This window comes from Pipra filicauda, unplaced genomic scaffold, assembly GCF_003945595.2.
Source record: "Pipra filicauda isolate LSUMZ 115617 unplaced genomic scaffold, ASM394559v2 scaffold21_size4447388_pilon, whole genome shotgun sequence".
Classification (NCBI taxonomy): Eukaryota; Metazoa; Chordata; class Aves; order Passeriformes; family Pipridae; genus Pipra; species Pipra filicauda.
The window spans coordinates 774,265-799,745 of NW_024104332.1; the positions used below are offsets into that span (position 1 = coordinate 774,265).

Genomic DNA, 25,481 nt, shown 5'->3' on the forward strand with positions numbered 1-25,481 from the left:
CTCCTGCAAATATGCTATCCTGTGCTCTGTCCCCTGTTCAGAGCTCGTGTCAGCTGGCAGACACCTGGAGAGGGAGAACACTGCAGATGACAACTGGATAAGCACATATTCTGTGGGGATGAGAGGAAAAATAACTTCCTAGGCATCATAAACCCTTGTGGAAAGCTTGCTCCACCCTCCTGAGCTGCTGTACACCCCCAGTCTGCAGGAGTCCGGAGGAGATGCACATTTACTGGTACCCAGCACAGCTGGCCTCATCTGGATCGGAGAGCTCCAGGCACGGAACGGGTTCACAGGAGACACCCCGGGAATCAGCTGGGCTCAGTGCTGCCAAACTCAGCCAATTAGTACTGCCAAGGCAAAATTCACTGCAGGTTCTTTTGCAGAGCATCTCCATATATAAGCACCAGTAAATTAACAATCCAGTGGAGGATCTGAGCGTCATTAATCTCAGTAATTTTCCCTTATTTCCAAATCAGGCCATATATTCTTCACGGGCTGATTTTCACTTGAATTAGCCAACATGGGCATAAGGCCCAGTTGCAGCTGACTGTTCTGGAGTCAGGTCTCCAGGCAGGATGTCTTAAACCTGAAACAACCACGTCTTGTCATCAAATCCCTTTTACAGAAGCCCTTCAAGAGTATCTCATGTTCCCACCGTACTTGTTCTGTACTAAGTGCATATACCATGTACACTCCTACAGCACATCCTACAGATTCATCTCAACAGATCAGCTAAACAGAACTCAACTGGCTTTTGGACTGAGGTAATGGAACATAACCCAACACGAGTTTTTACTGGGAGCAGACTGAAAGCCCACCAGTGACGACTCCCAGTGAGGCTTTTTTGTTCCGTACTCTGAATACTCCTATTTTAATCAGACTGTGCCACATTTTTTGTCACCTCCTGCTGCCTTTAGCCACTGAGATTTCTGCATGACTTCAGGCTGCAATAATTCTGTGCCTATAACTAGCCTTTCACATCATGGCTGTGTCCTTACTCTCTTAATTCAAATGCAAAATGCAGATCTGATAGACTGGAGGTAGAAAATGAGAGTTGCTGATGACTGTGAGGGGGAGGCATGGGTTGGCGGTGAAGGTTTGCTTTGATTCCTCTGACTACAAAAGCCTCCTTGCTAGAGAAGATATTTTAAAATGTCTAAACAAAACCTCTGTCTATGCAAATTCAAAACCATTCTGACATAAAATTAAAGCAATTCTTGCCATTATTTCTTAAAGGTCATGAATATGCCATAAAAGATGATTAAGGCATTAAATTACTGCAACAGGTTAAGAGACAACAATACATTAGATTTCTGGTGTTTCCAGTTCTAAGGAAAACACTGACCATTAATTCTTATTACTGATAGTAAATGGTGGAGGCATCATCTGTTATCAGAACTGGCTGACAATTTCTGTTATAAAACCCACTTCTCAGCTGTCTTGAACTTTGCCAAACTTTAACTGGTTTGTCTGTGTTTTATAAAAGTTGAATATGTGCTTCAAGCTTTCATTTTAAGTAACTGCTCTCAGCCAAAATAACTTGGAATAATTCACAAAAGGGTAGATTTGTTATTCCATTTTGAAAAAAAAGTTTTGAATAGTATTTAATGCTTCCTCAATTCACAATCTTAAAGCAAGACTGGAAATCTGATCCTGACAGAGTTTTAATCAGCTCTCCAAAAAGTCTGGGTGAATTACAACAGTTTGGAAAATCTCAACTCAAGGCTCCCTGCAATTGCAGCAGACTAAGAGGGATTTAGGAAAAGGAACGAAAGAAGAAATTCTTCCTTGCTTTTTCTGTGAAGTTTCTTTCCCTGCAGTGGCCAACAAGCTTGAAGGACTATTTCATCTCGTGCAAATGCAAAAGAAAAAAAAAGACCAATAGCAAATGGAAAAAAAACATTAGGGCTGGATAATAAAAGAACCAGGGAAAAGACCTGTAAGACTGGAAACTTCTCTGTGGACTGATGACATTCAGTTGTTAAAAATCAGACCTAGTACAGTACAGTGGTGCCAGTTATACCACTCCCAAGTAATTCAGGAGTTGAGAAGATGCAGTTTGGAAAAAAAAAATTCCATTCCATTTCTTTAAGTTGTAAGTTAACCAAAACTGAATATAATTGAAGAAAGTTCAGGAACTAATAATTAACTGGTAAGCAGGAATATACTAATATTCTACAAGCACCTTCATAAAAATGCATTTGCCCGGATAATAAAAAGGTATACATTGGTTTATTAATCAGGAGTGACCTTGCTGAAACACATATAGTGACTTTATATTTCCACTTGGCCAACCTTAAAGTGTGTTGCATACTTAGGAGCTAGAAATACTACACAGAAAACTTACTCAAAGTTTTAGTCAGTTACTTATTTAAATTATATATTTAAGTTCCACAAAGCTCTTACCTTAAAAAAAAAAAACAACACCGCAGAACAACAGATGCCAAGTAAAAGCAAATATTTGTATTTTGGCACTATCTGAAATCCTTCCCATCTCCCTGTTTAGTAAAGCCTTTATCTGGTAAACCACATCAAAGTCTGTTTTTTCCAGCCCTCTCTTTAATTTATCTGTGTTCTCCAAGTGAACTCCACCAATCGATGCTAAATCGAGCTGAAACACAAACCCGTGGTTATTAAGCGAAGTTATCAATTACCCAGCACAGCCTCTCCAGGAGCTCCCTACCTGTTAACATCCCAGATTTTGCTGGTGCTGTCCATGGAGGCGGAGGCCACGAAGTCCCCCCGGGAATGCCAGGAGCAGCCGTGGACAGCGCGGGCGTGTCCCTTCAGGGTCAGGATGCACCCGCGCCGCGAGAGGTCCCAGATCCGCACCGTGGTGTCCCCGCTCGACGTCACCAGCTGGGTGCCGCTGGGAATAGAAACAGCTTTCAGCAAGGGTAGAGGTGAAGATGTTCTCAAGGGACACAGCAAAATAATTTACCTCTGTTTAGAAAGACAGCTTAACTAGCAATTGATGTTATGTTAAAATACATACAAACAAAAATCGTGTTTGAAAACATTCTTGTTTTTACTTGACGCGGTTTTCTGACACGTCACAGATGAAGCGGTCGCTTATTAAATATACTATCAAAAGACAAGGAAAGGAGATAGGAAGGAGCTATCTCCCACAGGAAAGTGAACACAGCTTCCAAAAATTACTTTCCTACCTTTTGTAGTCTGTTTATCACTAGGGTTTATCAATAAAATAAGTAAGCCCAGAGAACTGCTTTCAAAACAGAATAAGACAGATTCAGGGAAGAATATTTTCTTATTTCCCAAATTCATACCTTTCTACATGTAAATTATTATTAAAAGCATCCCAATTTTGTTTCTTCTAACTCAGCATAAACACTTTAACACATTCACTATCTCTTGGGGTCATTGATATATTACATGAATGAAAAATACAGAGTTTAATTCAGATTTTTTGACCAAATCTTCAGATAAGTGTAATTCTGTTTCCTTTAAGCATGAACATATGGCTTCAGACTAAAAGTTCACCTGTAACATGTTCTATAACAACTAGTAGAGGATTCTTAATTACAAGAAAATAATAAAAACAAGTATGTGGAGTGATACCCTTGTTAAACTCTCCCAGCCCGTGGCTCAGGATTTCTCTGTGCTTAACAAGCACATCCATGGAGCTTTTTTCCCCACGAGTAATTGATTTTTGAACATATGCAAACTTTTGGCACCCACAATCTCTTATGTCAATGAATTCCAGAATTTAATTACGCATTGTGTGAAAAGCTATTTTGGGGTCTTAAATACCTTACTCCATTTCACTTGATGCTTCTAATTCTAGTACTGTGATTAAAAGTAAACATCTACTACACATCCACCATCTCTAAATGTGGTATCAACTGTGGCGTTTCAGGGCCCTGTTATATTTTACTGCAAAGCTGAAGATTCCTGCTCTATCGACTCATTCCTCACTCAGACATCATTGCAGCTCTTGGGGCACATTTACCATCTCTCTCTGCACCTTTGCAGTTGCAACTGAAGAAACAGGTACTCAAGGAAGCGGTACAGCAGCACAGCAATGTTTCCTGGTTTATTCTGTACTCTTGTAATTCAGTCAGCATTTCTGGCCCCACCACAAAGAAGCCGACCACAGCGGCTCCAGGATTGCTTTCCTCAGTACTGAGAAGTAGTTTAGACCCATTCTTATCTATGGACAATTAGGGCCATTTTTTCTTATGTGCTTTTACTTTGTGTTCATCTGCATTGACTTTCATCTGCCACTTCGCCATCAAGTCACCTGCTGAGACTGGAATCTTTTCCTGTAATTCTTCACTTGCTCCTTTTTCCTGTCCTGGCTAATTAGTAAACTCATCCACCTCATTCTTTTCCCCAACTTCCAAGATGGTCTTAACTTAGATCCCAGCACAGATCCCCACGGGACTCAAAAATTCATCTCTCCATTCTGAAAGTGACATTTTATTCCTGTCCTTTCACCACTTTTTCCATTCACAAGATAAATTTCCGGTTTATTCAGGACAGTTTTGATTCCTGGGGAGTTTTTGTAAAACGACCTCCAGAAGAATTTACTGCAAATCCAAGTGTATGAAATTCATGAATCTCCCTTGATCAAATGCTCAGCAAGCCCTTTGGAGAACCCCCAGCCGATTTCTGAGGCTTAATTTCCAAAGCCATGCTGATACCCCCCCGGGCTGCACTGCAGTAAATGTATCCAGGTATCCTGTCATTTTGCTTCTTAATATCATTTCTATCAGCCTTCCCAATATAAAAGTTAGATCAATCCATCTGGAGCGCCTTCATCCCAAATTCCTTTAAAATACTGGAAAAAAAGTTAATGCAGCCCTCCCAGGAATATTGCAGGTTTTCAATCGTGTTTAATAAACAAAAACAAAAACCAGGAAAAAAGTGTGCGGATAATACACAAAAATACAGGTCAAAAGTATTTAAACTGTAGGTTTTCAGACCAATTTCTGCTGCTATCTCAGCAACGTCAGTAAGATGACCTTGCCTTTAGGATCCCATAAACTCTGGTTTTATTTGAATAGTGGCAAAGGTGCTATCACAGGCCGTAGAAACCCTTCTCCCACATCCCTGGATATAAAAGTGTGGGAAGTGAAAACAGCTCAAGGGTTGATTCTAAGCGCTACCGTAAAACTTCAAGCAAGAATATACTCTGAGATATTCAGTTCACTGCTGCAGTTCATAAGAAAAAAAGAGGGGGGGGGGGGGGAAAGAAGGGAAACAAGGGTCTGGGACCTGTGGTGTCAAACCTTCTTTCTTATATTCTTCCTCTCCTCCTTCTCCAGTAGATGTCCACCAAATTGCTTGGTAAAGTAGCTACTGTGACAGCTTGAAATATGTGCATCATTTACCTGATAGATCTTAGGGGGGAACTTGACATTATGAAAGATCACCTACCTAAGTTTTTGACTATTTTTAACACTTATGGTTTAGACTGCTAATTTTTATGAAAATATCATTATAATCTTCGTTAAGGCAGTTACACCCCCATGCCTAAGACAAAGCTTTGAGAGATTAATCTCTCAAAAATTTTAATATTGCACAGGAGTAATTCTGAAGCTTTTGTCACGTATCCCAGAGCATAAAGGTTTGAAGCCTGAGTAGGGGTTTGGGGGAGACCCTAATTTTGTAAAGCTGCTTGGAATAAATGTGCTTTTGTTAATGAAACACTTGCACTTTTAATAACTCAAGCTAGATCTCACTTCTGGAGACAGATAAAATTAGAGAAATGACAAATTATCATACCCCTTATACATTTATGAAATAAGAGCTTAAAACAAATTCGGAGGCAGGTATAAAGTGGGACTGATGAAATCTGCAATTGATTCAGAGGGAAACATGTACTGCCACTGTTGTGAATCACAAGGAGAGATTTATGGCTTATACATTTTTTAATATATAATCCCCAAAATGCTACATGAAGCACTGGTTCCTTGGGCTGAATTTCAAGAATACGCCATCCAGGCAGTGATGAAAATCTTTCAGAGAACAGATATGAGCAGGAAGGCAGTTCAAATGGATTCAATTTGGCAATCTGCAATAGGGGAAGGAGTAACAAATGAGGTTTAGCACTCCTTACAGATCAAAGGAGAAAAAAGGGGGGATTGAAAACAAAAGCACAGCTTGTACAGGAAAAAGTTTTGAGGGACAGACTGATAGTGGGAGGAAGGTCAAAAATACTCGGGAAGAGCAGGCCCAGATGCCCCAAGCCCTGCAACAGAAGCTCCCCAACATTCCCTGAGCATAAGAAAGCATCACTGCCCCAAGCCCTGCAACAGAAGCTCCCCAACATTCCCTGAGCATAAGAAAGCATCACTTCACCAAAGAAAGGGGAGTTGCATCTGCTGAGGCTCTGCAGTTAAGCATGTAGGAATTAATGCCAGCTTTTCTGGGAAGCACCAATGGTACTCATGGGAATGATGGCTGTCAGAGCTGGTTTAGCACTGAGGCTGTTCAGCAGTGAGGAAATCCTTGCCACACAGTAGTTTTCAAACCACATAATGAACAAAAAAGTGCTGTGTCAAGCCAAGTCAGACATCTAAATCAAAATTCTGCTATTAGAAAAAAATCCTACCTACTTAATAGCTGATCAATAATTACATACTTTTTCTGATTTGAGGCCTTTTTTGGTCCTGGGAGATAAAAGAAACACTCTATATTCTGAGCTAATGTTTTGTTCCCCATAGTTCCAACGTTTTTTTACTGTACTATTGTTCTGTATAAGATCACGTTGGGGAGAAAAACAAATATATCAGGAAAAGCAGCGGTTTTTAATGATTTAGGCTGTCGGTTTAACAGTCTGTGGTACCCACACAGTCCTCTATTTCATGACTGATTTTCAAACAAAATGCATACTGATTTTTAGATTCAAATCATATGACATCAGAAGCTCATATATACCAGCAGCTACATATATAATCTCCATTTGAATTTAAGATTGATCACTAACAGGGAAAGCTCCAGCTAATCCTGTGCAGTGTGTATATCTAACTCAGAGCAAAATAAAACACTTTAATTGTTTTTTAACAAACAAATCAACGAACCAGACAACATATTGGGAGACAAGAAAAAGGTAAATCCTACCTTCTTCTGTAACTTGAAACACATTCACATACATGCAAATAACTTTGCCATCTTTTAGAAATTTGGTACTTTTGTAAAGAAAGTAACAGCACTTTTGTGTGCAGTGCTCTGTGGACTCCACCAGTTTGGTTTGTACTGTCTTGCTTGGTCTGTTTGGGGGGTTTTTTGTTTACACTTTCTAGCAGACCAAAGCACTAGAAGGGATGAAACATGGATAGACCATTTTTTAAAATACTAAATACACATCAAGTTCTACCTTTCAGCTGACTTCAGGTATTCCTAACTGATGCTGTGAACTGCCCTTCCAGAGACAATTAGAGCAGGAAAAACTTTGGAAACATGAATTCTGCATTCCAGAAAAGGGGATGGAACATCAACTTCTCAAACCTTAAATACTCCCTCCCTCATATTCTAAACACACACACACACACATATTTCCTTTCTTTATACATTCCTGCTTCTTCCAGCTTCACTGTTCTCACTACAAGATGTCTCTCCATTAACACTTCCCAAGTTGTAGACATATCAATAATTCAAACTCATATTCAGCAACAACATGAGCCTTTGGCACAGAGTCATTTTACAACATTTCAGGTGACTGATCACCTTTCTGGAATACCACTCAAATGAAGGCAACAGCTACCCCTGTAGTGCTCCCCTGCAAATATATCAATTGTAACACCAACAGGCAAGGCAGCTTCAAATATTGCACCTGGCTCAAATATTTCTGGATGATGGACTTGGATCTGAACCTCGAGCTGCTCCAGGGGAGTGCTCAGGTTACTTGTGAAGCTGCTGAGGAACACTGAGCTAGAAAGCTCTTCTGCTTCACAGCAGGACCACATGTCCCATCCTTCAAAATTTACAAAGATTGTCATTTTGCCTTAGCCAAAACAAATGATACAGCCATCTGGGTCATTAGATCCATTATAACCTCCAGAGAGGGAGATTCCATGACCTCCCTAGGCAGCCTGTCCCAGTGCTCTGCCACCCCCAACGTGCAGAAGCTCTTCCTCATGTTGAGGTGGAGCTTGTTGGGTTTTAGTTTATGGCCATTGTTCCTTGTCCTGTTGTTGGGCACCCCTGAAAAGAGTCTGGCACCATCCTCTTGGCACCCACCTTGGAGATATTTATGTGTTGATGAGATCAACACACACACATATATATATGGGGATGGTGCTGTGCAGGGCCAGGAGTTGGACTTGATGATCCTTGTGGGTCCCTTCCAGTGGGGATATTCCCTCAGCATATTCTGTGATATGTAAACTATATATTATATATATATATATTAATATATATATTATATATATATATTAATATATATTATATATATATTACTATATATTATATATACATATTAGTTATATGGGGCTGTGGACATGGCCAGTGTTCTGTACATAAACTGAGACACAGCTCCTTTCCTCAGACAACTTCAGTCTAAACCAAAAGGTGGTGAGCAAAGCCTTACACACAGTGCTGGTAAATAACTGTTCTCACAGCAACACACTAAATCAAACACAGCTTGTGTTCAAGTTTTGCATCCTAAAAAGCTGCAGCAACAGGCAGCATCTGACTGGAACTCAAACAACACAAGCATCAGCAACACAACAACAAATTTTAAACATACAGTCCAACATTACAGGATTAATGGTCTTTTGCCGTGGCACTTGAAAAACACTTTAAAAATCAATATTCCAATTGCTTAATTGGAAAAATGAGGTCTCTTATTTACTTCTATTCATGCAATTATTCTAAACCAAAATCCTAAAAGCTTCTATATTATTTGCAGTATCAGCAGAGGTAAACCCTAAACATAGCAAAGTACAAGGCAAGAACTGCAAATACTGTTAAAGATTACTTAAATTTTGCTGAAATTTTATGCTAAGTCAAAGAGGAAAGATATAGGAAGGAAATGCCTGGAAAAACCGAACTATTCCACAAAAAACAGAACTAATGAAGACTGAATGCTTACAGAAGCATCTTTTGCCTCCTCGTTTCATATCATCTTAGCTGTTGACTAAATAAATAAACCAGGAATTGATTGATCCTTCAGACTTCTGTCTTCATTTTGCCAGAATTAGCCTGCAAGTTAAAAGTCATTAGAGAGCACGGAAGGGGGATAAGGAACATGAAATGGGGGTGGGGGGGAAATACATCCTTGTAAGCTTCATTTTTCTTGAAAACAAGATTAAAAACACTTAGGAAAGCATACACTTACCAACGGAGTCCCACCTCTGGTTATGAGAGCTGTATTTAAACACTCCCTTTTTCCTTTGGTACTGAAAACAATGCAAGGGATGGAATTACCAAACATCAGTTCAGCTCTGCAGTCATTGTAACTCTGCTTTATTCTCCTGCTTTGCCACGGGGCATATTTGTCACAGCCCCTCATTTTCTTCTCACCAGACAAGGTGAAAATTGGGCTGAATTTAAAAAATGCTGGGGTCAGCACATTATTAAGAAAGTTCCCATTAAAATTGTTGAAAAGACAACAGGTGTTTTTTTCCACACCGGGCAGGAGACTGGCACAGTTCCTCTATAAAGGATGATGTGGATCCAAGTCTCTGTGGGTACAAAGAAAGATGGGACAAAGTTCTGCAAGAGGAATACACCAAGGATTACATGGAAACTGCATCTGGCTCAAGATGCTTGGAAATAAAAGGCAGAGTCCAGGAGGGTACTAAGACAAAACCTGAGAAATGCCTTTCCTATTCTTAGCCATTCCCAGGCATCCCCTGGTACTCACTGCTGGGGACAGGACAATGGTCCAGAAAAATTTGGCACATGGAGCCACCCTTATGTTCTGAGTCTGTATTTGAACAAAACACTCAGCAGCAAAGATTTTGTTTCTAATAGATTTTGTAACCTTGAAACAGACCTGAGATATAGTTCACTGTTTTGTTGTTGGAGTTCTGAGACTCATTAATTATTTACAGTGACACTTCTTATTAAAAACCCATAGTTCTTTTGGTGTCTGTTCTTTTGGGCCTTGTTGTAATTATCCTCATGGTCTATGTGTCTAAGACCCATTTTATGCAGTCACTGTAATATGTTTCATCCTCCAGGATAATCTTAAACCCAATTTTACTCATTTTATTAATAGACATTAAATGTCATTTATACAGAAGGTGAATGCTGGAACACCCAGTAGTAAAAATACAAAAAATACTTTTTCTTTTCTCATTTATCATCAAAGCTGAGCAAAAAAAAAAAAAAAAAAAAAAAAAAAAAAAAAAAAAAAAAAAAAAAAAAAAAAAAGAAAAAAATTAATTTCAAAAATGCAACATCAATTGTAAACTAACATTCTACAAACCAAGGAAGAAGTTCCAAAGCCAGGAAGCACAACAGCAACCAGCAGATGGTGGGTGGCACATGGGTACATGGTTTTTTGTCGGAGAAGAAAAATGCAACCATCCTGCAAAAACCTGTGACATAAGGCTGTTGGCTGCAAATCTTCAGCACTGTCAATGTGTAGTATGCCAAGTGCAAAACTCCAGGTAATTTTTCATTCTACATTACTTAATTGCTAGATCTTTTTATCATATTTCATGCTCACACATTGACCCATGCCAGGATAACTGTTTCCCCCCTGCGGTGCTGCCTGGCTGTGACAGCCAGGGAAAAACAATAAGGCAGGTTTTTGGCACAGCACCACTTGTCACTGCTTCTGGATAGACAGACACCAGGACTAGGCATCATAAAAGAAGTAATCTTTTGTTTTAATGAAGTTCACCTTCTTGATTAAAACTTCCTTAAGGCTACTTTGCACTTCTAGAGTGACTGTTTCACATCTGCAAAAATTTAAATATAACATGCTCCTACTACCAAAAAGTGTGACAGTATGGCATACATGAATTTTCAGACAACAAACTCAAGTAATTCATAAACAAGTTTCAACTTAAAAAGTCCTCCACATTTTAAACAGTTTTCCCTTTCTGATCTGAGTACTGGCAACAGAAGCTGCCGTATCCAACCGTACACAAATCCCATGTCACCTGCTGCCCTTCCCACTTCTCTTACCTGCTCATCTCTGTCCCAGCGCACAAATATCCATTTTTTTCCAAGGTTTTGGCCCACTCTAAACACAGTTTGTAGTTCTACATTCAGGATCATCATAATGATCTTTTGTTTCCACAAGGATGGCCCCAATGGAGGTTACAAACCATACCGAGCACAGTCAGGCCTGTCCCATTCAAAACCAACACCCTTCTAAGATTAGCTTGGTACTCCCCCCAAAAACAGAGTGTGTTACCAGTCACTGCAGGCCAGTCTCTTGAATGTATAAAAAATGGGTTAGCTGCCATCATGTAATGTAATTAGAAGTAGTTAAATGAGATTCTAAAATCATTTAGGCACCTGGTAGAAGGTAGTTTTTAGTACACGTAAAATTGCCTTTTAGGAGGCTTTGGAAGTGTACCAGGTAAGGAATAAAAATTAAAAGAAAAAGATAAACTAGTTACAATACTTGGAGATTAGATGTAGCAAAATGCATGTCAGCAGGACAGCAGGCACTATAGATAAGATTGAGAGAGCAATGAATTATTACCTTTTTAAAAATTTTTTTAATTAAAAAAATATGATGCCTTTTCTAAAAGCTTTCTGCCAGTGCATGTCCAGCATCCCATGACAAAATTATACACCCATTTAGCCTGGGCTAGGAGCATCCTGGCATCCAGTTTGAAGCAGGAAGCTCACGGGAGCCTGGCCAGTGATACCTCCAACAATTATGAAAGCTGCTTATGCTGAATGTGTTTCTGGGTCCAGTTGTGCCACCATCCTGTATGATACTGCCAAGTAAATTGTCCTCCATTAACTTCATGAGAAATAATTTTTTACCTGAAATCAGATATAATGAGAAAACATTGCAAAACTACCATATTTTCTGGAAATGGCATCTATTCTGTACCATTCCAATACTCTCCCTCAAACAATGCCAATGGAAGTTAAAGTCTTCCTATACACTATTATATTTTTAAAATAATGTATTTAGCCCACATAAAATCACGCACACTACCAATCAATACCCATAACATACATTAAACAGTGTGCTATTACTGTGTGATACTTCATCTCAACACCCATCCCATCCAGCACGGGTCATTTTTCCTCCATTGGAATGACTCCAAACCCTCAAATTTTAATGAAGGGCTGTTGAAGTAGGGAAAAATGTAGTTTGGAAGGAGTTCAGACACATGAATTCCATGTACAGAACAGATTTATGACCTATATTAACAACAATAATCCAGTGTCACAGTTCCTCTGAAATGCAAAGTGGTGGATAAGTCGTTTCAAATCCATTATCATCCCCGAATGGTGGTCCAGTGATGCCTAATTGCAACCAATAGCCAGTAATGAACCACAGTCATTAATCCCATTTGCATGTTTGTACAAAGCATCATTTTTAAGCTGCATATTCATATGCAGAGAGAGTTCAGTGAGTGCACAGAGATTTCACAGCCTGTGGAAAGTTCTGCACTGGGATTTGAACGTTTCCCAGGCACTTGGAAGAATATTTAACTCACACTGTGTAATGATCTTGACAGTGTAGCCCAAGAAAGCACACAGGACAGTGCACTAGCCTAGTGTTTGTAAGATCATCATTTGGGGCAAATGATGGTCTTACAGAGCCATGCCCTAGGGATACAGGAACATAACTCAAAAGCAGGGAATTAGTTAATGGAAACAGTGATCGATAACAAGTCCCAGAGTGGAGGAGGAATAGAAATGTTGAACATGAGCAGTCCTGGGTCAGTACAAAAAAAATCAGGATACCAAAATGAATATCATCTTTCACCCTTTCTGTGAAAAGCTTTGCATGAAAGCTCAATGTTGATTCACACGGCCATGCAGCCCAACACCCGACTGCTCAAGAGAGGGGGGAAAACCAGGAAACCTGAAAGCCTCAAACCTGACAGTTCTCAAGGCTGATCTAAACTGTGGCCTTCTCTCTGTCTTCCCCATTTGTTTTATACACACACTCCTCAAATGCACAGAAAACAACTACCACAAGCTAAGAACTTGGTTCCACACCCGCCTCCTTCAACAGACAAACAGGTCCTGATGCTCAGTCAGGCAACTTCCCCCATTACTTGTGCTACTGCAACTGTCTTGTACCCAAACTTATCCAAATTACTGCAACCACACAGCTTGAGGGGAAACACAGAAATACAACATATAAATGGCTGTGCAATTCATATCTGGAGCTTGCACTCAAGACAAAATTTTGTAAGCACTCTAAATATTTGGGGTTTATTTCCAATTCAAATATCTTAGATATTGCCTCAATTGAATTGCCATTCTCTAGTCAACTCTAACACTAATGTTTGTTATTTTAACAGCTGCACTTTAGGAAGGACTCATTTTAACAATATAACAAACATGGATATCTCCTTAGCCACTCCACTAGAACCCTTGCAGCAGACTTGAGGGAAAATACAATTGCCTTTATTGCACAGAGGAAAGCAATAATGAACCAAGGATGTTAAAGGCATCAAGATTATAATTGCACTCAGAGAGACATAACATGAGAGATTCTATTAGGAGAGATGTTTTGACGTGTATAACGACTCTGAGCAGAATGACAGCAACACGTTCAGGATCAGAGCAGTGGAACTGAGACTCACCAGCCCAGGGAGGCAGACAGCTCTCTGCAATTCCAGCTCCCCACCCTCAAACCAGTGTGCTGATGAAGCCAGAAGAAAACCTAAACTACTCAAAATCTGAACCAACACAGTGAAAAATATTTTTTTTCTCATAACCTAAATAAATAATCAGCAAAACTGAATTGCTTCTGGTGACTCCCAGGCAGGAGCTGCAGTGGGAGCTGCAGAAATGGAAAATCAGGGAGATGTGCAGGAAAAGGAACCAAGAACTCCTTGTAGAGCAGGCAGATTTCTGCAAAACTTTCACAGAACATATTCATGGCTTCACTGAAGCTGAACTAATAGGTTTAGAAGTATCCCATTTTATTGGTACTCTATAAAGAGATTTCAACTGCATATTCCTCTATCAAAGTGGTTGTCACAAATTACTTTCTTTCACGTAAACACCAGATCTAATTACCCACACAGCTGATCAGAAAGTTTCCTCCTAATTTCTAAGTCAAAACAATCACATCAAAATATTACTGAATTTGAATAATTGAATAAAGTTTTGTCATCAAGAGAAAGATTAACTTGACACCTGTTTTGTGAAACTGATAATCACAGTATCTTTTCAACTAATAATAGCTTGGTTTAAAGATCCCAGTATTAAACATGGCTATTGTCAGGTCTAAAATTCAAATGATCAGAATGTAGCACACAAGACAAACACTTAAGAAAAATAAGATAATTTCTACGTAAGCAAAGCATTCAGTACATTTGAAAACTATTTACTTTGTGGACAAGCATAAAATCGAAACGATAAATCATGAAGATAAGGTAGTTAAATAATAAATTAAATAGTACTATACAAAGACTAGCTAACTTTTTATTCCCACTTGGAGTTCCAATGTATCCAAGGTCGCACACTGTGGGTGTGAAGACTGAGGTCTTTTTGAAATTCAACAAGTGTGTAAAGCCACCTGTGAAACCACAGTGCAGCTTCATCAAAGGGCAGCATTTTATTACAATGTGTATTTTTCCTGTAATTATTTCAAATATACATTTGAATCGCTCAATAGGAGCATTGCTGCTTCTGCCAGCCCGTTTCCTCTCCATAAGTGCCCTCAGCACTTCTCTCTCCTGCCGCTCTCTGAATTATTGTAATGGAGATATTATTAGTGAATCACTGACTCGGAGTGGTCGGTATTGCCACCAACCAAGAAACAGAAGCCAAAGGTAGTTTTTCATTAAAGCCTGGTCATTCTGGATGAAAAGTGGAGCCTATTCAGTAACCACACTATGGAACTGCAGACTGTTTGCTTTTTAAAATCAATATAATGATAGACTCTTAAGGTTCCAGACATAAAGGAAAGAACGTGCATTTTGTCCTGAAGAGCATTTCCAGTTTTGAATGGATTTCAAGGGCAGTTCTGGTAATTGAAGGATATATTTAAAAACAGAAAAAGTGATGCAAAGTCAAAATACATTTTGGTAATTAAAGCACCTGTGACTCAACTTCAAAATCCATAAAATGGTAACGTTATTTTGGTCTTTCTATTGATTTGGAAACCTACTTCTGTAAAGGAGAGGTAAGATCCACTAATGGCCTATTAATGTTTCTGAAGTCAAACCTTCCAGGTGGCAGCTGGGCTGCCAATACAACCACCTCAAAGTCAGAAGATGAGAAGGACTGGGGTAAAGGAGACACCTGATGATTTGGCAACAAAGAATATCTCCACAAGTTTGGACATCAGCCGGGACCCCTGACCTGCGTAAGGAAATGCTCCTCGGCATGGCAGGAGTGGCAGAAAAAAGGCAATTTCTGAAGAGCAAATCAGGATCTAAATATGTAGTAAAGCTGTAATTATCAGCCCATATTTTCCAAAAGCACATTGCAGAACTGAGCTCTCTGAAGAAAATGAAAATGAGGTACAAACACTGCTTTTTCTTGAAATAGATACTCACCAGTAGTTAACACAGCTCTCTGAAACTATATATAACATACTTTATGTACATATATACATCTCAAAACCCCACAGAGAGTAACCAGGAGTTACACGAGCCAGAAGAGATTAGTATGGGTAGAAACATTTGGCTTGTGGGTGTGGGTGGAAGGGGAAAAATTTTAATCAAATCCATTACCTGGTTATTGATTTCTCTTTGCCAGACTGATCCTGTAGAATACTTTATAAAGCCTTTGACATTGAGACATTTGGCCAAAGATATTGGATTAGACTAAGCAAAAGCTGAGCTTCCCATGTAATCTCTCATATTTCATTTATATGTGATTTATTCCTTTGTCCAGCAGAGGCTTTTTATTGATAAAAATAATGAGATTGAGAATCCCAAAGGAAATCTAATGCCCACCCAAACATGTTTTTGAGGTAAAAATAGTAGGCTTTGTAGGTTAGAGAGAGAATGATGTTATGAGAACACTGTTTCCTTGTATAAAAAGTATGAGGCTTATCAAAGATTTTGAAACAAACAAAGCTACTTTTGAAATTAAAATTTTGCTGTACTTGAAAACATCGAGCACCCGGTGAATACCCTGCACTGGGGAACTGCCTGAAAGACTTCTGAAATAGTTTTTTCTTTGCAGAACAAATGAATACAACTTTTTTTTTTCTTTGGATTCCTGTGTTGGCTCAGTTTGACAAAATACCTTAAAAAATGCCTCATCTGCTAAATAGGATGTGTTACATAAAGCCAGTTAGGTGACTGAAAATTAATCATGCCACTCAAAAGACATTTCTAACCACTGGTAAATTTAATATGTGATCTGGTAACTAAAGACTTTGTTGAACTAGAAAAGAATTCAAGAGTCTCTAAAAAATTAAATCATTATGCCTTTTCATTAAATAGGTGCTCAAAAGTCCTAAGTAAAATGTACAGACTATTTCACATTTCTTTAATAACTGTCAGTAGTATAAAACCCACCTGTCTCTGCAGCGAGCCCTGAATTAGGTTTTAAAGTCTCTATTTCAAGGCACAAATCAAAATAATTCTGTTCCACTGATAGCCCATGGAGACCTTTGTGATTAACATGAGTTTTACAACTGTTCCTTATGTTAATGCTTAGAGTGTAGTGGTTTTCAAGTTCCAGCCTTGTTTAATGTACAATGTGAAATTCACCACTTATCACTCAAAAACCAGCAGAAAAAGTGTTCTGAAGCTCAGTGTCCATGGACCTTTTATTCATGGGAATCTTCATGATCCTTTCACTGAGAGGGCCATAAGTCTGGTTGGCTCAGTGGTCAGACAGGAGGGTGAAGGCTCATGTTTCCCTCCCTTGGCTCCCAGGTGTGCACAGCAGCTGGTGTGACTGCTAACCCAGCCTGGGCAGGGGCTCTAAGGGATGGGTGGCAACAAAACACAACACCACCTTAAAATCACTGACTCCAAACCTTCACTTCTTCCCATTGACAGATTTTTAGCAGAGCCCCAAAGCGTACGTGAAGTCTCTAATAAGAAAGATCCTGCAGTAGCATAGTCAAATCCCACGGCTTAATGTTAAATTACAGTTCCATACAGATAAATGTTGCTGCATTTAACTAAAGCAAACAAACATTAGATTGTAGCAACATTTTGTAGATCCTGGAATCATAACTTAAGCAGTAACTGTTTGTTCTGGAAGTCTCCCTAGTTTCACCAAATAAGTACAGCATCAAAACTTGGAAGTCAGTACATTAAACAAAACGGCATAGTAGATAATTCCTGTTTCTTCTCATTGAAATAAAAATGAATCTAAGCCTGGCACTAGGAATTATTAAAGTATGAGGGGAATATATTTGAAGTCAGTAGAATTCTTTAAATTATCCCGTTACTGTGACTAAAGAACCTACTCCTCTCAATACGTCATGAAGTGCTTTTCATTTGCCCAGGCTTCATGGGCCATGTACCACTTTAGTTATTTAAAAATACTATTTGCAATATGTAACTAAGAAGAAAGCAGTCTTTTATCTTTAGTATCAGATTTCCTGTTTGACTCTCTTCATACCCTGCAGATGTTTCTCACCACACACTGGTATCTGAGAACATTATGACTGTCAAAAAGATGCATAAACACCCCCCAGTGATGGGACCCTCCTCACCAGTGCAGTCTGTAGGGAGCCAAGAGCTGCAGAGGTGATGGAAGAACAGAGAGGCACACTCCCTTCTTGTAATTCAACTTGATAATCAAAGCACTCCGGGCTCTCAAACTACAAAAGTGTGTCCACTGTGAAATTCTGAAACTGTACTTGTACCTGCCAAGCTGTCAAGTCTGATTTTTGCTCCTCAGTGTTTCTCTCCTCCAAGCATAAAATCCTCTGAGATGCAGTGAGCAAGGAGCAGTGTCAGGTTGTGCCTGTTACCTCTCCACATCTGATCATGGAAACCCAGCCTGCCTCTCCCTTCTTAATTTTGCCCCTCGCTCCCATCACTCCTCAGAGCTTTCTCCACACTCTCTCTCCCCTCCTCAATTACTGTTCTGTCTGGCTTTGCAGTCTATCCTTTTTTCACACTGAAATTCATCTTTGGATAGTTTAACAAATGATGATAAGATAAAAAAAATTAAAATCATGTAAAAAACCAAAATCAGGGACTTAACTAAGCAAGAATTCATTTCCATTTCAAAGTTTATTCTGACTTCAGTTCTGCTCAGGAATTTGCTTTTTAAAAAGATTTTATAAAGACTTTTTTTACAAGTTATTACAGAATGAGAAGATCATTTGCACTCTGATAGAATCTTACACATTTTCCTATTTATCAGTCACTGCTCTTAAAAACTTTGAGCAAACATTATTACTCTGACCCCCTTCTCTGGATTGCCAGCAACACTTAGTTTTGAGAGGCCACCTCAGTGCTCAGTCACCCACAGCATTGCAGATTTCAAGCAGGGAAGAGGTTCTGAGCACCCAGCTGCATTTTCCAAATTGTATCCTGTGTTCCCTATCTCAACCCTTAAATTTCCACTAGAAACACAGGGTGAAGTCAAGAGCAAACTCCAGCACTCAGGGCTGCCAAAGTGCTGGGTGATAGAAGTTCAGCAGTGACTTCGTGCTCAAAGAGACCTTGGTTTTAGAGGCAGTTGCTCAGAGCTTTCTGCACACCAAACGTTCATAAATGTTGCACTGCTCACTGCTCATCAACCCCAGTCACTCAGGAAGCACCAACATCACCGCCCCTCCACAGCCTGCTCCCATGTGCTACAGAATCCCCCGAAAAGCTTCTTGTTGTCAATTTAAGCCCACACGGAGTTGCTGTTCCCTCCTCAGTTCGTTCAAGCCCCTCCCATTTGTCACATCCATCCTCAGTATATTCTGCTAATTCCTTCTGCACTCTCTCTCTACAAGGTTGTCTTTCTCCTCTAGCCACGCACAGATTTTCATCTGAGTAACATCACCTTCTTCACCTTTGAGAAATATGACCCAGGGCTGCCTCTGTTCTGACACAAAGGGGTTGTTCTTTCAGCCCAGCACCTCATCTTTCTCTTGCATCTCCTCATTGGAACCTTTTTCTAGGATATCAAAACATTACCTACCTTTATTTTGATGTTTGATGCATTAATGCACTTACCATCTTTTTTATTTTACAAATTACTGAGGAAACAACATGGACCTTCAGTTTTCCAACAGCAACAGAATGTATGGAAAATCCACTGAAGGTAACTGCTGTGGTAATTTTTATATAATATTAAACAAATTGATAGCTGTCTTGATTTCTTTCCTCAGTAACTGTGAGAATTGCAATAGCAACAGCAAGAATGGTCTTAGGTCAACAGGACATAACAAGGAGTTCACAATTTGACAACTTTCAGTGCAAGTTTTAAATAGCTTTAAGAACCTACAGTTTGTACTTCTTTTCAGTTCAGAAATTCATTGTATTCCACTGACCCAAACAATGTCTGCATGAAAAGGGGTACAAACATTTTAGAAGAGTTGACTTGATTAATATTTATGAATATATTAAGGACATTACATATTGTACCAGCCCACATGCAGGGCAAGAATACAGTATTTTACTGCTCACTGGGATTTATCAGTCATTAACACACACCTCTGCTATGTTGCAGAGCTTGATACTTTAGCCACCCAGGAAGGTCAGTAATACAGATAAATAAATCTAGTACATGCCATGAGACATCAGTGTAATTAGAGTGTGGTTCTTGAAGGTGCAGCATTAACATCCTCAGCTTATTCTAGAAACTGGCAGAAGATGCAGATTTTTTTTGTCTGCTATTTCAAATACTTGAGTCACCTGGCATCCACAGGTGCACTACACTGCTCTTCTCCAGCCCTCTAGATTCCTAACACAAAGCCTCTGTGTACGACTGTGGCAGGAGTCATCGTGACTCCTTCACTCCTTCATATATATTAAAGGTAAGCTGGAAAATATTGAATTTTCCAACAGTGACAGGAACTTGGAAGGGCTAATTCATCTGCAAAGCACTATTCAGCCAGACTGGAGCAGAGACATTGTTTGTTTTTGAAGTCTGACCAGTTGTCACCTGAGCTTCAAAGAAGGGAGCCCTGTTCTCCTCCCTCCTCCCAGCTGCCACATGCTGTAGATGATGGGACCTCTTTGAAGTTTTACTTTTATTTTAAAAGCTTAAGGCAAAATCCTACTCTCAGATGTGCACAGAGCATCACAACACCACTGTTCTGCTCTCCTCACATGCACAAAGCCAGCCTGCTGCCCTTCATCTCTTGTCCTGGGGGGAACTGAGCCCCTCTGCACCGAGCCGGGAGCGCTGGGTGTGTTGGAAGACAGGACACAGCGCCAGCCTCTGGAGCTGCAGCAAACCAGGCACCCTCACCTCACCCTGCCTTCAGCAGTCGGGAAGGAGAGGTGCTGTGCAGAATAAATAACTGTGCAATGAAGAACAGTGTCAGCAGGGTGGGGAGGAAAAAGAGACTCCTCCATCCAACCAATGTCAATCCTCATCACTATAATGTACCAATCAATGGGAAAGGTCCAGGGCCTAAAACATCCCTTCACCTTGTCATCGCTGGTTTCTACTACCACCATTCTCTCATGGCTCTTGGAGATGCTGAGGATACATAAACCCAACACCACTTTAGCTTCAACTTTATCTATCTTCACAGTTACCAGGGAGACTTGCAGCTTTACTCCTAAGTACACAGTGGTGCTACACAGACATCCACGGGAAAGACCCTTGCTCAAGTAAGAATACACTGTGAGCATATAAAAACCAGATTCCCAGGATTTAAGTAATTTGTATGTGCAGAAGCACCAGTTGAATTCCCATCATAGCTCTAGATTTGTTTCTCCTCAAGTCATTAGTGACTGGGTGCCAGTGTGTGGATTCTCGTGATGCTGTACAAAGATGATCTCAAAGCAGACTTGTGGCTGCACGCTGAATACTTCTCAGACCAGAGATGGAGATTGTCCTAAACCTGATCTTACAGAGAGAGAGGAGAAATGATCTAACAGAGGACAAGAAGGAAAGACTGCAGAAGTGTGGGAGTTCTACCTAGATCATGATGTAATAGCCCAGTGGCTCAAAAATGTTTCTCTTTTCCACTTTTGGATGAAAAGTAATTTTAAATCTGTAAAACGGTAACAAAACTGGAGGTTAACTACATTTGATTCCAGGAAAAAAAAATCTATTAGAACTTTTAATTTTAACTTAATTGGTTTTACTTCCAGAAAATACTGATATATAGAAGTCCCCTATTAAAAAAAAAAAAAAGATTAAATGTATTCTGTCGCATTATATATATTTTATGCAGTAACAGAAGACAATATTTTAACAGCAATAATTCTGAATCACTCCAGAGCATTCAGCAGGAGTCAATTCATACTGCAAGAGAATAATGATGTACCTCAACTCATTTTAATTTCAATAATTGAATGAGAAATAGGAAGGCCTATTGAAAGAACTGTATTCTGGTCAAAGACTAATGAGAAAATAGTTTTGAGTCTCTGAGTCAGCGGGTGTCATGGTAACAATGCATTATCGAAATCTGATTAGCATGCCCAGCAGCTTTATAAATGATAACATGCTCTTCTAATTGTATTTCCCTTTCTTTCCCTGTGATAAGTTTTATATTCATAACAGGTAAGAGGTAAGGCAGCATTCTGTTTATCTTCAAGTTTAAACTTAGGATGTCCAGCATGCTCACAAACTCTTTGAAATCTGTCATTCACTAATAGAAAAATTTTCCTACCATGTTAAAATAAGAAGCTGAGCCTTCTACTTCTCTCCTCCTGTATTCTGTGCAGTTATTTAAGTTAAATATTATTCTCTTCTTTTAAATATATATAATTACTTATAAGGATATATACATGAAAAAGAGAACACTGTGAAAAAACACAAGCATCTTAAGAAAAAGCCTATGTTTCATAGGAGTAAGTGCATTTTTAATTTATTCCAGAAAGCATGACTCCATGTTCTTGAGGTTTTGAAAAGAGGGAGGGGATTTTCTTGTGTTTAGAAGATTTGTGTGCCTTTGCTATCTCATTACAAACTCAGAAATCAGGAGGAACCATGAAATTAAATACGATATATTTCCTCCTCATGAAGGAAAGAGCTAATATTGCTTCATAAAATAAACACCATGAAAACACAAGGTTGAAAGCTTAGTAATGCTCCTTTTACAACTGAACCTCAGGTGAATAGCCTGGTAGACCGTTATTATTTTAACAGCAAAGAACTCTATTTTAACTGCAGCCTCACAAATCTCATGCAAAATAATTTCAATATGTAGAAGCTCAGTCTTATCAAATGGACTTTTGTTTTGACAGTAAAATGGAGTTCTATTTTTCAACAGAAAAGACCAAAAAAATGGACTTCATGTTTGCCCTATTTCCATGACCCTTGTAACTTAAATATTTAATTTTTATTTTCAGTGTTCACTTTCATTTATTAATTCAGCTTCAGATCCATATGATGAAAGAGCAGGAAAGCTCATATTCTTATTTTCTAGGTAAACTCGAATACTCTTAGTCATATGACAAATAATGCCTAGTACAAGACATAACTTTTCTGTATTATTAACAGCAGAACTGTGTTTGCCATAGTGCATGAATATGGAGAAAATGAATACAGCAAGAGCTAAAGAGCTTACTACTCCTTGTAACATGCACTGGCACGTGGACAGAGTTTAAGATGTACAAAATACTAAAAGCAATCAATCTTAAGTCAACACACCGAAAGCCAGAGGAACATTTATCTACATGTTTGGAAATTCAGCAGAGAGTGCTGGGCTACCCTGAGAACAGAAAGGCGTCAGAGCAGGCCAGTGAACAGAGAGAGAGCAAACAAGGACTCCCCAGGAGGGATCAGTGCTGCTCCAGGGCCCTGCCTGCACTGACCTTGGACGGAAGCAGCAGCCCGAGAGCCAGTCAGTGTGACCTTCGCCTGTCATGAGGAGGTTCCCGTCAGGCAGAGCCCACATCTTCCAGAGGTGGTCATCGCTGCCAGTCACTACGATGTCTTTTCGGGGATGTAAAGCCAAGCTGCAGGAGAAGAGAAAAGCAGGTTATGGTCTGACTCCATTTCATTTTATGGGAAATACACTGCAGTGAGATCCATCAGCTCAGGGCAACAGCCAGCGAGAACTCGGATTCCAGACGGACTGAACAGGCAGTGATGCTTTCTATGCTCCTAAGAATTTAAAATACATGCTCTGGAGATGAGCTTCTACTGCTACTGAAGAAAACAACAAAACAGGACTGACTTCTGTGAAACCAGAATTGTTTTCACACTTTTTTGCAGTTCCAATTAATTAAAACGCTCAAAAAGGCTTTAAAATACCTTGTGAGGATATGTTCTTACAAATGTGCAACAAGGGTAACACAGGAGCAAGCTGTACCAACACTAATCACTTCCTACACCCAAAATAACTTCAGAAAGCATTGCCATCTCAGCCTGCTGCCTTTTCTTCCTCCACCCCCCACCACTGTGTCCACAGCTGTGAAGTCTCCTAGCACTGGGAAATAACTCAAATGATAATTACAGTCCAGGAGCTACAGTCATTGCCATCACTTCAGCACCTATTCACTGGGACTAGGTCTGAAAATCCATTTCAATTCTGTAGTCAAAATGTGTTACATGTTTTCACTTTTTAATATGTAGCACGCTGCGATGTAGTGGAAATCATACACTTAACACACCCCTGTACTAAAAACTCAGTTTATTTTTGATTTATCAACTGTAGTGCAGCTTAAAATGGATCCAGGGAAGAAAATCAATCTGTTGGAAAGATAAAAAGTAGTGTATTTCATATGGATTTGGTTATTTGATTCAAATAATTGTAAAGCCTTAATATTTGTTGAACATCAAAAAGTTCTAGTAGTTGACTTTAGTCCCACGAGTAGATTATTTAAATAGATTAAATCTGGAGTTTGGAATCAAAATGCAACAATGGGAAGAGGAATCATAACCTTCATGTGCACCTATTTTAGTTGTGCATCAGAGCCGACAGCTTGGACAGAAAAATGCTTCTTAAAACAGAATAAGAGTAGAGGGAGATGATGCTAAGCACCCAAATGGGAAGAAAAGAGAGGACTTAGAAGGTACGCTATTGTAAAAATCTCTTTCTTACTAGTACCTTTCTCCTGCACTCAAATTATTTCATAAAATTCCTAAGCCAGAACCACAGCTTCTACTATACTGGGAAAAAATAATTACCTCTCTCAAATCCATGCTAAAAACACATTTTATGTGAACTAGATTTTCATCAGAAAACACATCTATTCTTGTAGTTTAAGGTCTAGTCTAGGAAGATTCTTACAGATTCACCAGATGAATTTATATTCTTGACTGAGGAGCCTGGGTTTTACTCATTCTCTAGTTTCTCAGAGAGAAAAAGCAATGTTTTCTATCTTTGCCCAAAGAGGATAAACTCCCTTTGCATTTATAGGGGGAAAAAGGAAGGAGGGAATGATGCTATTTAAATTCTCCAGAGACGCACAGAAAGCACTTGTATCACTTAGATGGGCCACAACAGATATCTAGAAGAGCAAAGAGGGAATAAAGATAAAAGGAGAGAATTAAAGGCTGCAAGAAGGCACCAGTGGCCTGCAAACTACAGGAGAACAGCTGTCCCAAAATCCCTGTGCTACTGGAAACCTCTGAAGCCCCCACCATCCCACTGCTGCTTTCTGCAGCAGGCACAGGCACGTGGCATTGCTACCCTGGCCACCACTAAAAGGAGACCAACTTCACAAGAAGATGAGCAGAGTAATAACTATAAACAACAATCCACCAGGGCTGCTCCACACACTCTCTTTCCTCAGCCCCTGGAACAAAGGTCCTTCCTCACCTGCCATGCACTGTCCAGAAGCAAGACCAGTGCAGGAGTCCCTGCTTCTTGCCAGCAGCTCCTCTGGGTGTAGCAAGGCAATGGCAAGGGAAAAAGAAGCACGAGTGGATTCAGGAAGACCAGGGAGGGAGAAAAGGATGCCACTGCAAAACCACTGACAGCACGTGCCACTGAAGGAAGCTCAGTCGATGACTCAGGCCTGTCTGTGATGCAGTTGCAAGGCTGGACTTTTCCAGTTTGGGATTAACTTTAAAATTGTGTTATTTGGAGAAAACAGACAAGTGGACAGAGTCATATGGGTCCAGCTTTTTCTACATTCTTCTCTTAATCTGCTTCAGGTACCTTCCGGTTTTTCCCCCAGGTATTTCTGCTTTTAGTGAAGTGCATCTGTGTTGTGAAGACTTTCCATCAGCTCTCTTAAACTCTTCCTAAACATCTGCCTTCTCAGTTCCCAAGGTGCACTATACCATCTAACTTAGATCACCTTCAGTTCACCTCTCATGCAAAGAAAAGTTAACCTAGTGGCTTCCTCCAGCCC

General features: G+C 39.7%; 1 protein-coding gene across 3 annotated transcripts in view; it reads right to left on the bottom strand.

Moving 5' to 3' along the window:
• Positions 1 to 25,481, bottom strand: part of SPAG16 (sperm associated antigen 16) — a 380,760-nt gene that overhangs the window by 179,898 nt on the left and 175,381 nt on the right. For all 3 annotated transcript variants that reach the window (XM_027735649.2, XM_027735647.2, XM_039381322.1), the window contains exons 11-12: positions 22,992 to 23,135; positions 2,687 to 2,872 (exon numbers count right to left, since the gene is read on the bottom strand). In XM_027735649.2, coding sequence (XP_027591450.1) covers positions 2,687 to 2,872; positions 22,992 to 23,135 — 330 coding nt within the window. The remainder of the gene's footprint in view (positions 1 to 2,686; positions 2,873 to 22,991; positions 23,136 to 25,481) is intronic.